Here is a 12,747-nt window from a genome sequence, read left to right as displayed (position 1 = left end):
GCTTGCCTTGCATGCCTGAGGCCCTGGGTTCGATTCCTCAGCACCACATAAGCAAAAAGAAAAAAAGCCTGAAGTGGCGCTGTGGCTCAAGTGGTAGAGTGCTAGCCTTGAGCTGAAGAGCTGAGGGACAGCGCCCAGACCCAGAGTTCAGGTCCCACGACCGGACCCAAAAACAAGGAGAAATAGGAAGTGGCGCTGTGGCTCAAGTGGTAGAGCGCTAGCCTTGAGCTGAAGAGCTGAGGGACAGCGCTCAGGCCCAGAGTTCAGGCCCCATGACCGACAAAAAAAAAGTATAATAATAATAATAATAATAATAATAAAGAAACAAGGAGAAATATACCATTCATAGCAAATAGCAAAAAGTCAAGTATATGAGAGAGGGAAGGGAAAATATTTACCTCTTTTTGTTGTTGTTATTCTTATCCTGGGGCTTGAACTCAGAGCCTGGCACTATCCCTGAGCTATTTTGCTCAAGGTTAGTGTTCTAGGACTTGAGGCAACTTTTAGCTTTTTTGGTGGCTAATTAGAGACAAGAGTCTCACTGATTTTCTTGCCTGGCTGGCTTTGGATGATAATCCTCAGATCTTGGCCTCCTGAAAGCCACTGGCACCAACCTCCTCTATCTTTTTATTGTTGGTGGTATTGAGATGAGGTCTCTATATAATAAAGGCTGGTCTTGAACTCCTGGGCTCAAATGTCTTCTTTGCTCAGTCTCCAGAGTACTGGGGCTCTAGGTATATACCATTGTACCTAACTCCCCTTATCTTATTTTTGTATTACCATGAATTTTTTATATCTCATTAATTTACTTACATACAAAAGAGGAAAGATCTTTTTCATTTTACTGTTGCATGACTTAACAATGGAGAAATGGAATCAGTTTAATTCTTCTCCTAAGTAGATAAGTTTATGTCACTTGTGGGGCTTGAGCTCTGAGCCTGGGTGCTGTCCCTGAGCTCTTCAGCTCAAGGCTAGCGCTCTACCACTTGAGCCACAATGCCACTTCTGGTGGACTTTCATTGTCCTGGCTTTGAACCATGATCCTCAGATCTCAGCCTCCTGAGTAGCTAGGATTACACGTGTGAGCCACCAGCACCCAGCTAATAATTTTCTTAATAACAAACATAGCTATCTAACAGCTGATAGGTTTTGGTCAATTCTTTTTTTTTTTTTGGTCGGTCGTGAGGCTTGAACTCCAGGCCTGGCGCTGTCCCTCAGTTCTTCAGCTCAAGGCGAGCGCTCTACCACTTGAGCTACAGCGCCACTTCCTATTTCTCCTTGTTTTTGGGTCCGGTCGTGGGACCTGAACTCTGGGCCTGGGCGCTGTCCCTCAGCTCTTCAGCTCAAGGCTAGCGCTCTACCACTTGAGCCACAGCGCCACTTCTGGCTTTTTTTTTCTTTTGCTTATGTGGTGCTGAGGAATCGAACCCAGGGACTCAGGCTTGCAAGGCAAGCGCTCTACCACTGAGCCACCTTCCCAGCCCTATAGGGCAAATTTTAAAAGTAATCATATACTGATTATAGCTATAATGATCTATTTTAAAAAGTTAAGAGGCTGGGCATCGGTGGCTCACACCTGTAATCCTGGCTACTCAGGAGGTTGAGATCTGAGGATCATGGTTCAAAGCCAGGTGGGGCAGGAAAACTCCATGAGACTCTTATCTCCAATAAACCACTCAGAAAACTGGAAGTGGTGCTGTGGCTCAGGTGGTAGAGTGCTTGCCTCTAGAGCTGAGGGACAGTGCCCAGGCCCAGAGTTTAAGCCCCATGACTGACCAAAAAAAAAAAAAAAGTTTTGAGGGGACTTGAAAAATTGAATGGAGTAATCTAAGCCAAAGGAAGAACTAGAATAAAACACAGAAAGCAAAATGGGTTTTGGTAGGTAAAAAATAGGACATTTAATTTTATGTATCTAGAAGGGAGTAAATGAAATGTGGAATGTGGCAAGCAGATTTTTCTCCCTTTGAAAAGCGGAAACTTAGGGCTGTAGATGCAGCTCAAGGTAGTAGAATGCCTGCTTCACAGATCTGAAGTTCTGAGTTTGGTTTCTAGTACTACCAAGAAAAAAATAATCTCAGCAAAAAAAAAATTTTTAGGTGAAATTAAATATAGATGATTAGAAAAAAAGTAGCTATGATGTAATGGAGTCACTGTTGCTGGAAGTAAGGAAGGCTGAGAGAACTCAGTGCAAGGAAGACTTTTTGGGTTTGGGGATAGTACTGCAGAGAAATGTTGGGTGGGAACTTAGTAAATCTAAAGGTGTATGACCCAAACTTCATCTTTTTCTCTCATTAGGAGATGTTGTCCATGCTGGGGGACCAGAGCAACAGCTACAACAATCAAGAATTTCCTGACCTAACTATGTTTCCCTCCTTTTCAGAATAGAACTATTGGGGTGAGGATAAGGGGTAGGGGAGAAAAATCACAGTTTTTAAAAGCAACTCTTTTGTAAACAAAATAAAAGTTCCTCTCCCTTCCCTTCCCTCACCCCCTAATATGTACCCCTATCCCTTCTGGACTTTCCTTGCCTTCTCTTCCCTCTCTGAGGTAACATTTATAGAAGGAATTAAATCAAACCCTAAGGCTTCTAGAGCCTTTGAAAATTTGAGGCTAGGTAAAGATAGAATGCCTTTCTTTATGTCTCCTGACCAGAAACTGCACAAAGATGGTTTGTGCAAGGGTCAAGGGGCAGGTTAGAAGAATCTGACATCCACTATTTGCCTTGGATACTGTGGTTTATTTTGCTAAGAAATTCTGAATAGGGTGGAATAGAGGAGGAGTATCCTCATAATTGAGACCCATGGTATGTATACATGGGGCTTTAGGAAGTGAGTATAGGCTCTTTCTGCTACCTGTGAGCAATTCCCCTGGAAAGAAACATGTAAGAAAGAGAACAAGAATGTGTGTGTGTGTGTGTGTGTGTGTGCGTGTGTGTGTGTATATGTGTGTGCGCGCGCGTGCAAATGTGAGTACATGCACGGTCCTGTATTTCTTTCTCCCTATTAGGGAGTTTATGCAAAATTTGTCCCAGATTTTATCTTTGTATGTTTGTATGCTCTTCAAAGAGTCCTAAGAAATTAAATCTTCCAAGTATTTTCCATTTAGTGTTGCAGCCAAAGTATTTATTAAGTCTTTGCTGCACTTACATATATACCCAGCCAACATGCAACTAGAGGCAAATATATAATGTCTTCTATTGATAAGGTTGATCTCTAACCTAACATATTCAGTGATCAAGCTGGATTACTCCTGCTTTTGGTGCTCTCGCCTTACTTGGAAGATCTGTAACATTACTGAAATAGGCTGGTCAGATAAACACTTTACAAAGTCCCAGACTTGGCCATAAGGATAATGCTGCATTTTCTGTCAGAATCACACAGTGTGTGTTCTGTAAAGGTTATTTCTGCATGGAAACTCAACTTCTTGGATTAGCAGTCCCAGTGAAAATCCTCACTGTTGGAGTATAAACCAAATATACAGTCCTTTTGCAAAGTAGCCTTTTTTATTCCATCCTCAAAATACCCTATCTAGCAAGAAACACGGGGCCTGTAATTCTTTCCTCTGCTCCCTTTCCAATTTTAAGATTGGGTTTTGTTTGGAGCAGTAAAATTCCATGTGTTAAGTAGAACCTGGACTCCCATTCCAACAGGGTCACTTGGTAATTGTAGCCATATAAATGTGGATCCAGGTTACTACTCTCACTCTTTACCTTCCTCAGGTAAGTCATGTTTATCAGCCTTTGAAGAAATGTTCCTGCCAGTATCTTAAATGCAAGACTGAATTAATAAGGAAAAAAATATATTAAGTATATTCATAGGGGACTGAGGAGCACAGGCTGAGGGAATATCATTTACTGGGTTGCCCCCACCCCTCTTTTGTCTCCAGTCTGGTGCCAGGTAGTGGAGTGGAAAAGGAAATGATTTATTTTTCTATTCTATGTGCACACATACAGTATACATATATATTTATATCACAATTTATGAAACCAAAAAGTTGAGTTTCCAATGGAACCCTTGTTTTTTTTTTTAATAATCAACTTGTTTTTAAATGTGATTGGGACTATAATATTGTACAGTTATTATAGGGTTTGGGGGGAAGGGGAGGGCAGAGAGAAGATACTCTGGGGGGTTGCTTCTGTTTTCCTTCAGGGTTTTATTTTTTGATTTTTTTTTCTTGGTGGCCCTTTCTGTATTGCTGGCATCTGTGCTAAGCCATACAGTGGCAAAAATAATGACATGTAGCGAAGATTTTAAAACAATGCATTTTTTCTTTTTGTAAAATTTCTTGTGTCGTGTGATCTTGATTGCGGCTTTATTCCTTTCCAGCTTATAAAATATAGATAACCACCACTAAAAGAATACATAGCTCAGGCTTGAAATGTAACTCAGTGGGAGAGCAGTTGCCTAGTATGCGCAAGTGTCTGAAATCGATCCCCAGCACCACAAGAAACAACAGAGAAGAATCCATAGCTTGAGCTTCAAAACATACAATTATAAAGCATTTCAGGAATCAGAAGTCACAGTGCCCCGGTGATTCAACACCCTTCCTCCTCACTTGCCCTCCTGATCCTGACACATTCTGAGAAGACAGCAGAGACATCGGGCTACACTTAAAGGAGGTGGGGGTTGCCAAAGCCCATAGGGGAAAGGGAGAGAGTTTGGACTTGAAACCAGTAGAGCAGCACACCTGGATATATGTTCTCCTCTGGATGAAAGAGTTAGGAATTAGGACATTTAAGCTTCCAAATCTGGACCTGTATTTCTTCTCTAGGCCCATGGAGTTCATAAGTAACATTTAAAATCAAAAGGCAAAGCCTTTGTTATTCAGTGTCTGTATAGAATCCAGCTAGAAACTGGACCTCATGTTTATCCTTTCTACTCCAGGTCCCTCTCTTTTTTCCTCACATCTGTTTATGGAAGAAAATAGAGCTTGGGGCCAGGGATGATTTCATGACTGCACTAGAATCTTATGATCTATCACATGTCTACATTTTGGGGAAGCATTTGAAGAAGCTCATGTGATGACCTAGATTGGGAATTTAATAATTGAGACATACTCATCAGACATGCCACCATCTGAGAATTTTGTCAATAAAGTTACATGTGAGTCCCTCAGATGATTTCAAATGATGTAAATAACCAGGGGTGGCATTTGAAGTTAATTTTAGAACCAATTTAATCTGGACAGACCCTTCTACAAAACCATGTTGGAGGCTGGGTACTAGTGCTCATGTATGTAATCCTGAGAGGCAAGGGGTTTGAGACTGACCTGGGCAATAAGCAATAACCAATAAGCAAGCATGGCAGCACTCAACTGGGTGGTCTAAATAGGACCATGGTCCAGGCTACTGGGCAAAAATGGTGCAACTATTCTAAATACAAGTAAGCTAAGGACGTCTTCCTAGCAAGCACAGAACCCTGAGTTTAAGCCTCACTACCACAGGTAAGTGGGAATAGGAAAGCTTTTCCTCTGCTTGAAAGGAATAGCAACCGTTAGCCAACAAAGCCAGGCAGAGATGCCTAAGCCTGTAATCCTAGCCACTCAGGAGGTGGTGACTGGAAGATGGTGGTTCAAGTCCAGCCTGGGAGGGGGGGGAGGTTTCAGTGACTCCATGTCAATATAAAGCTGGGCACAGTGACTTGTGTCTATCAGACTAGCTACACAGAAAGCATAAATAAATAGAGAAATAGGATGATCAAGGTTCTGTGTGTCCTTAGTATAAGCCTGAGACCTATTTTTTAAAAAATAGCAAATAAAAATAAAAAATAGCAAAAGCAAAAAAGTATGCAGGAACCTCGTATAAACACAAGGCCCTGAATTCAAACCCCAGAGTCATGCCAAAAGGGGGACTAGCTCATGTCTTCCTTTAGGTTACTCATTTCTGGACTGTTCATTCCATCAACCCAGAGTTGAGGGTCAGACATAAGTTTGGAAACTGAGGTTTCAATGTTGGGGAGGTGAGTCTGATAGAAAAAAAGGTGGGAAAAAATGCAGTCCCCTGACATTATAAGATATTAGGGGCTGGGAAGGTGGCTCAGTGGTAGAGCGCTTGCCTTGCATGTCTGAGGCCCTGGGTTCAATTCCTCAGTACCACATACGCAGAAAGAAAAAAAGCCGGAAGTGGCGCTGTGGCTCAGGTGGTAGAGCGCTAACCTTGAGCTGAAGAGCTGAGGGACAGCCCCCAGGCCAGAGTTCAGGCCCCACGACCGGACCCAAAAAAAAAAAGATTTTAAAGGATGGGGTGACTTAAGGCTGTATCCTTCCACTTCCCCACCATAGAAAGTAATTCCCAACTGTGTGTACTGAGGTTTTTGTCTGCTTCCAAAGAGTCATGTGAAACTAAATACCTAGCAGTTCTCCAGCTTGGCACACAACTGCACACACACAGAAACATTGTGTAAATCCGCTGCAATCTCCCCCTCTAACCCCCCTTTTCTCAACATTTCTATCCCCGCCTTCCTTATCCAAATTTTCCAGCCAACTGCTGGAGCTGACTTCCGCAATCCTGATGGAATAAATCCAGCATCCCTAGTCTTCCAACCACATTAGACATACTTTCTGACCCAAGAGGAGCTCAGACAGCAAGATTCCCGGCAGCAGGTAATGTTTTTAACTTCTACATCTTTGTAGCTTCAAATTTATGTTCATTCTTTTAAGAGGATTAGGGGTATAGTGAATTGGAGATCAAAATAAACAATAAGCTCTATGGAAAAAAACAGATACCCTTCTTAGTTCATTTCCTGGCCAAATAAAAAATGCCTGGAAATTTTTAGGATTCCTTGTATGATTGTTAGTATGCATTTGTGGTTTTGTATTATTAAAAGAATCTTTACCCAACTGTCAGTTGGAGGACTTTAGAGAACAAAAACCCTCATAACAGAAAAATAAAGCTTTATAAAAGAATCAACCCATTCCTCAAAAGTGACCTCTATTAAGTTTGCTTTGGCCACAAGGGTTAACCATGAAGAATATGAGGAAAGAGTATGAGGAAGAGAAAGGAGAAGGAAGAGGAGGAGGAATAGTAGAAGGAGAACTACCACTGGCAGCTCAGTATTTGTGCTCTGAAACATATCCAAACCCTGAATACTCGAGCAGTTAATGCTGGACATTTTTTTTCTGGTTTGCAAAGACTACATAAAGATGTAGTCTAGATTTAATATTGACTTCATATGGCTTGCTTTTAAACTAGGATTTATGCTTAAGCCAATGTAAGAAATTAGTGACACAGGAACAAACTTCTGAGAAGCTCAATGTTTATAGAATATTGCCTTTTCATCCTACATTTTTCTAACTTTGTTTCTGAGGCTTTGCCCTATCAGGAAGACACAAAAGTTACTTATTGTTGAAAAAGAAAAACTGCTTTCCCACAGCATCTGGTTAAGATTAGGGCAGTTTCCTGCCTAAGGAGGGAGGAGGGATGAGAAAGGAAGAAGAAATGCTTAGGGAGACTGAGAACAGTAAATATCTCAGAGTTAAAGAGGACACTGTCAAATTTAGCCTTGTCCTCTCTCAGCAAGATCTGAAAACATAACAGGATTTAGGCAAGGAAGAAAAAAAAATGCCTTGAAGAAATCATTAGGAAGCAATGTAGCTAGAAATCTTTGGGTTTTCTCCAGCCCCCCATTTCCAGCTTGTGCTTATTTTGTTCATTTCCACCTCGGATGGGACACTGAAGATAGGTGCTGAGCCCATCCTACTCAGCCCTTTCCATTCTCATTTCTGCTTGTCTGCAAGTATATGTGTGTGATGATTGAACAACCTTATGCCAAATTACTTGAAACCAAATGTACGGGCACGTCATTCAAACCCAGCCTCTGTCATTGTTTTGTCATATGCAAACTACCCTTAATTCTTATCTTTATACAGCCAAGTTTCCTTTTGCCTTACAGCGAAGAAGGGATTCTTAACTTTGTGTTCATGAATTCCCTAGGATAGGGGCTGGGAAGATGGCTCAGTGGTAGAGTGCTTGCCTTGCGTGCCTGAGGCCCTGGGTTCGATTCCTCAGCACCATATAAGCAAAAAAGAAAAAAGCCGGAGGTGGCTCAAGTGGTAGAGCACTAGCCTTGAGCTGAAGAGCTGAGGGACAGCATTCAGGCCCAAAGTTCAGGCCCCATTACCGGACCCAAAAATAAATAAAAAATAAAATAAATAAAAATGAATTCCCTAGGATTATTGCATACACGTGCATTTCTCTGGTAAGAGAGACTAGACGTTTATTAGTCACCAAAGGAGTCTCACGAAAGATTAAGAACCAGCAGTCTGACAAGATAGCTGCAGCTATTTCCTCATTCCAAGCCAAGCTGTGAACTCACTGCCAAATGGAAGTGTTCCATAATTATTCCTTTCTTCAGGATGTGGGGGCTCAAGGTTCTGCTGCTACCCATGGTGAGCTTTGCTCTGTACCCTGAAGAAATACTGGATACCCAGTGGGAATTATGGAAGAAGACCTATATGAAGCAATACAATGGCAAGGTGCCTGGGGACCTGGAAGGGAGCATGGCAGGAAGGTTGGGACTTCATAGATCTCCAGTCTTAGCATTTAGGCTTTGTTTTTCATGATACAGTAAAATCTACTACAAACCAAGCAAACCTGTCTGTTCCCTAACTCTTCACCTATGCTTTTCATTTCTATGCCTCAATCTCCATCCTTCTGTGCTATCTGGGAAGATCTGTAAAGCTCTACAGAATGGTAGCGTGCTTGCCTAGCATGTGCAAGGCACTGGGCCCACTCCCAGCATCACCAGAAAGAGGGAAGGGGAGGAGAGAAGAGAAGGGGAGAGAAAAAAAGGGAGAGGAACCAGGGAGGGAGAATATGCCAGGAGGGGAGAGAATGCACCCGGGAGAGGGTGGGGGAAGAAAAGGAAAAGAGAAAAGAAGAAAGGTGCAGCTTTTCCTTTGGAAAGACTTCTCAGATTAATACTATTAATCTAAAATTATTCTATAGCTCTCTCCAGTGGTTTGCATTTTTACATAACTTCTTTTTGTGTTGGTTAGTTGTGCAGCTAGACCATATAATTTTTATGTTACATCTTTTCTCCTAAAAAACACATATTACCTATGTAACTTCTCAGTCAATGCATATACTGAATATGTTCTGTTTAGGTGGATGAACTCTCTCGTCGTTTAATTTGGGAAAAGAACCTGAAGTATATTTCTGTCCACAATCTTGAGGCCTCTCTTGGTGTACATACGTATGAATTGGCTATGAATCACTTGGGGGACATGGTGAGTTGAACCTCAGTTTTTAGCTTACCTGTTTGTCTTAGTTTTCTGCTAATGCCTAGCCTCCTTTTTCTTTGTTTTAGACCAGTGAAGAAGTAGTTCAGAAGATGACTGGACTCAAAGTCCCTGCCTCTCGTTTCCATAGTAATGACACCCTTTACATACCAGAATGGGAGGGCAGAACCCCAGATTCCATCGACTATCGAAAGAAGGGATATGTTACTCCGGTCAAAAATCAGGTACTCTCGTTTCTTTGGGGGAATGAGTTGGTAATCTGGCATGACCAATTCCTTCTTCTGCTGTTTTATTCTTGAGATAAGAGATCACTAGGAAGAAAAGGAAATTAGTTATGACACAATACCCATGCTAAGAGAATATGGCTTTTCCTTCCTTCCTTTATTCCTTCCTCTTTTCTTTTTCTTTTTTTTTTTTTTGAAACGCCCCCTCTCAGCTTCTGCCCTTCCTCTTTTCTTTTTCTTTTTTTTTTTTTTGGTTCGGTTGTAGGGCCTGAACTCTGGGTCTGAGCGTGTCCCTCAGCTCTTCAGCTCAAGGCTAGTGCCCTACCACTTGAGCCACAGCACCACTTCCGGCTTTTTCCTTTTTGCTTCTGTGGTGCTGAGGAATCGAACCCAGGGCCTCATGCATGCAAGGCAAGCGCTCTACCACTGAGCCAATTTCCCAGCCCCACATATGAAGATACTTATTGCAACACTATTTGTAATAAAGAAAACCCAGCACCACATAAGCAAAAAGAAAAAAGCTGGAAGTGGTGCTGTGGCTCAAGTGGTAGAGTGCTAGCCTTGAGCTGAAGAGCTGAGGGACAGAGTTCAGGCCCCACAACTAGACCCAAAAAAACAAACAAACAAAGTATCTTCATATGTATTTTTGTGCATTTGTATAAATTCCTTATGTAAAATAAACTCTAAAACAAATTGCTAGGTCTAAGAATATCCTTTCCTAAGATCTTACATTCTTTTTTTTTTGGGTCCGGTCGTGGGGCCTGAACTCTGGGCCTGGGCACTGTCACTCAGCTCTTCAGCTCAAGGCTAGTGCCCTACCACTTGAGCCACAGCGCCACTTCCGGCTTTTTTCTTTTTGCTTATGTGATGCTGAGGAATCGAACCCAGGGCCTCATGCATGCAAGGCAAGCGCTCTACCACTGAGCCACCTTCCCAGCCCCCAGGATCTTACATTCTTACTAACATGAGAATACTAGTTTTCCCATAAACTTAACAGCACAGATTTGTGACGGTGAGGTGACAATTAACTTAACATCCCTCAATACTTTTCTCTCCCTTGCCTAGAACTGTCCAGGTATATAGTGTCAGACAGTAGAGATTCAAAATAGCTGAAGCAACTCTTCAAGAAATATTCAGTCTTGAGCTGGGCGCTGGTGGCTCATGCTTGTAATCCTAGCTACTCAGGAGGTTGAGATCTGAGGATCACAGTTCAAAGCCAGCCCAGGCAGGAAAGTCCATGAGACTCTTATCTCCAATTAACCACCAGAAAAACAAAACAAAAACAAAAAACTGGTAGAGCACTAGCCTTGAGCTGAAGAGCTCAGGGACAGCACCCAGGCCCTGAGTTCAAGCCCCACAACCATAAAAAAAAAAAAAGCATTTTTTTTTTTAGTCTTAAACTGGGAATATGGCGTAAGTGATAGCACATGAACCTAGAAAGCACAGGCCCTGAGTTTAATCCCCAGTACTGAAATTTTAAAAAAAAAATCCACCTAATTCTCAATCTTACCAATAAACCAGAAGTCAGGTACTGGTGGCTCATACCAGTAATCCTAGTTACTTAAGAGTCTGAAATCTGAGAATTGCAGTTCAAAGCCAGCCTGGGAAGGAAAATCCATGAGACTTTTTTTTTTCTTTTTTTTTGCTGTCATGGGGCCTGAACTCTGGGCCTGGGCGCTGTCCCTCAGCTCTTCAGCTCAAGGCGAGCGCTCTCTCACTTGAGCTACAGCGCCACTTCCAAGACTTTTCTTTTTTTTTTGCTAAAAACTAATTTATTAATGTTACTGCTGTTAAAATAAAACATGGTTACATAGAACTATCCACTTTCTCATAACTCAGTAGCATGTGTTATCTCTAAAGCAAATGATCATACAAAAAATTTGAGAAATACACCAACATCATGAGTTTAAGTTCACAGGACCCCCATGAGACTCACATCTCCAATTAACCACAAGTGGAGCTGTGGCTGAAGTGCTTAAGAGCATTAGCCTTGAGCAAACATGCCCAGGGACAGTGCCCCACGCCCTGAGTTCAAACTCCAGGACTGGCACATACACACAAAGACTAGCAAAGAAAGAAAAATCTAGAACAAACATTAATAATAACTATCACTTTTTGAGAGACTGGTATGTGTAAAATTTCACATGCAAAATATATTATTCTTTATTAAAATCTCATTAATATAGAATTACCCACATTTTACAGGTAAGGATTGAAACAGAGGTTTAGTAACTTACTTAAGCTCATATAGCTAGTGGGTGAAAGGCCAGGAGAACCATCTCAGAAGCTGCACTATGCTCTACTCTGTTTTACCACGTCTAATGGTAACGGTTATCAGTAGCAACAACAGCAATATAATAACACAACAAATATTAGAATAGGAAGACTGTGACAAAGGCAACATTTGTTCAGGAATTTACAAAATGCGTAAACTTCATCAGGCTGATATAACATGTGTGAACAAAAATCACTGATTGTTTCTGTGGATGCTTTTCAGGGTCAGTGTGGTTCCTGTTGGGCTTTTAGTTCTGTGGGTGCCCTGGAGGGACAACTCAAGAAGAAAACTGGCAAACTCTTAAATCTGAGTCCACAGAACCTGGTGGATTGTGTTTCTGATAATGATGGCTGCGGAGGGGGCTATATGACCAATGCCTTCCAGTATGTGCAGCAGAATCGGGGTATTGATTCTGAAGATGCGTATCCATACGTGGGACAGGTGAGATTACTCCGAAGAGTTTTACTGCCTTGTACTGGCTCCTCTCTCATTACGGTATTTTTTACTGGCATTAATGTCAGCAATCTTGTGGTCAGGCGCTGGTGGCTCCCACCTGTAATCTTAGCTACTCTGGAGGCTGAGTGCTGGGATTATAGGTGTGTACTGCAGTGACCAGTTTAGCCTTTTTTTTTCTTCTTCTTCTTTTTTTGGGTCCCGTCCTGGGGCCTGAACTCTGGGCCTGGGCGCTGTCCCTCAGCTCTTCAGCTCAAGACTAGTGCTCTACTACTTGAGCCACAGCACCACTTCTGGCTTTTTTTTTTCTTTTTGCTTATGTGGTGCTGAGGAATCAAACCCAGGGCCTCAGGGATGCAAGGCAAACGCTCTACCACTGAGCCACCTTCCCAGCCCCCAGTTTAGCCTTTTTAAAGTTTAATCTTTTTTCTTCCTTTCCTTTCCTTTCCCTTCCCTCCCTCTCTCTCTCTTCCCTCCCTCTCTCCCTCTCTCTCTCTCACTCTTTGTTTTTGTCATTCGTAGGGCCTGAACTCTGGGCCTGGGCGCTGTCCCTCAGCT

At 42.2% G+C, this 12,747-nt stretch overlaps 2 protein-coding genes across 3 annotated transcripts in view; both read left to right on the top strand.

Annotated features, from left to right (window-relative positions):
• The window catches only part of Arnt (aryl hydrocarbon receptor nuclear translocator), an 80,755-nt gene extending 78,274 nt beyond the window's left edge, over positions 1–2,481 (top strand). Inside the window, exon 17 of the mRNA XM_013015002.1 lies at positions 2,296–2,481. Coding sequence (XP_012870456.1) covers positions 2,296–2,385 — 90 coding nt within the window. The 3' untranslated portion in view covers positions 2,386–2,481. The remainder of the gene's footprint in view (positions 1–2,295) is intronic.
• A 93-nt stretch (positions 2,482–2,574) lies between these two features.
• Ctsk (cathepsin K) overlaps positions 2,575–12,747 on the top strand; it is a 14,112-nt gene continuing 3,939 nt past the window's right edge. The window contains exons 1-6 of one of the 2 annotated variants that reach the window (XM_013015228.1): positions 2,575–5,102; positions 6,478–6,600; positions 8,352–8,472; positions 9,103–9,225; positions 9,306–9,461; positions 11,959–12,177. In XM_013015228.1, the coding sequence (XP_012870682.1) occupies positions 8,353–8,472; positions 9,103–9,225; positions 9,306–9,461; positions 11,959–12,177 (618 nt within the window). In that variant the 5' untranslated portion in view covers positions 2,575–5,102; positions 6,478–6,600; position 8,352. Of the gene's footprint in view, positions 5,103–6,432; positions 6,601–8,351; positions 8,473–9,102; positions 9,226–9,305; positions 9,462–11,958; positions 12,178–12,747 lie in introns of those variants that run through there. The other variant, XM_013015229.1, reaches the window with a different exon arrangement.

Source organism: Dipodomys ordii, unplaced genomic scaffold (assembly GCF_000151885.1).
Source record: "Dipodomys ordii isolate 6190 unplaced genomic scaffold, Dord_2.0 Scaffold26, whole genome shotgun sequence".
Taxonomy (NCBI): Eukaryota; Metazoa; Chordata; class Mammalia; order Rodentia; family Heteromyidae; genus Dipodomys; species Dipodomys ordii.
Note: the sequence above shows the minus strand (reverse complement) of the source record. Positions and strands in the feature narration are given on the sequence as shown.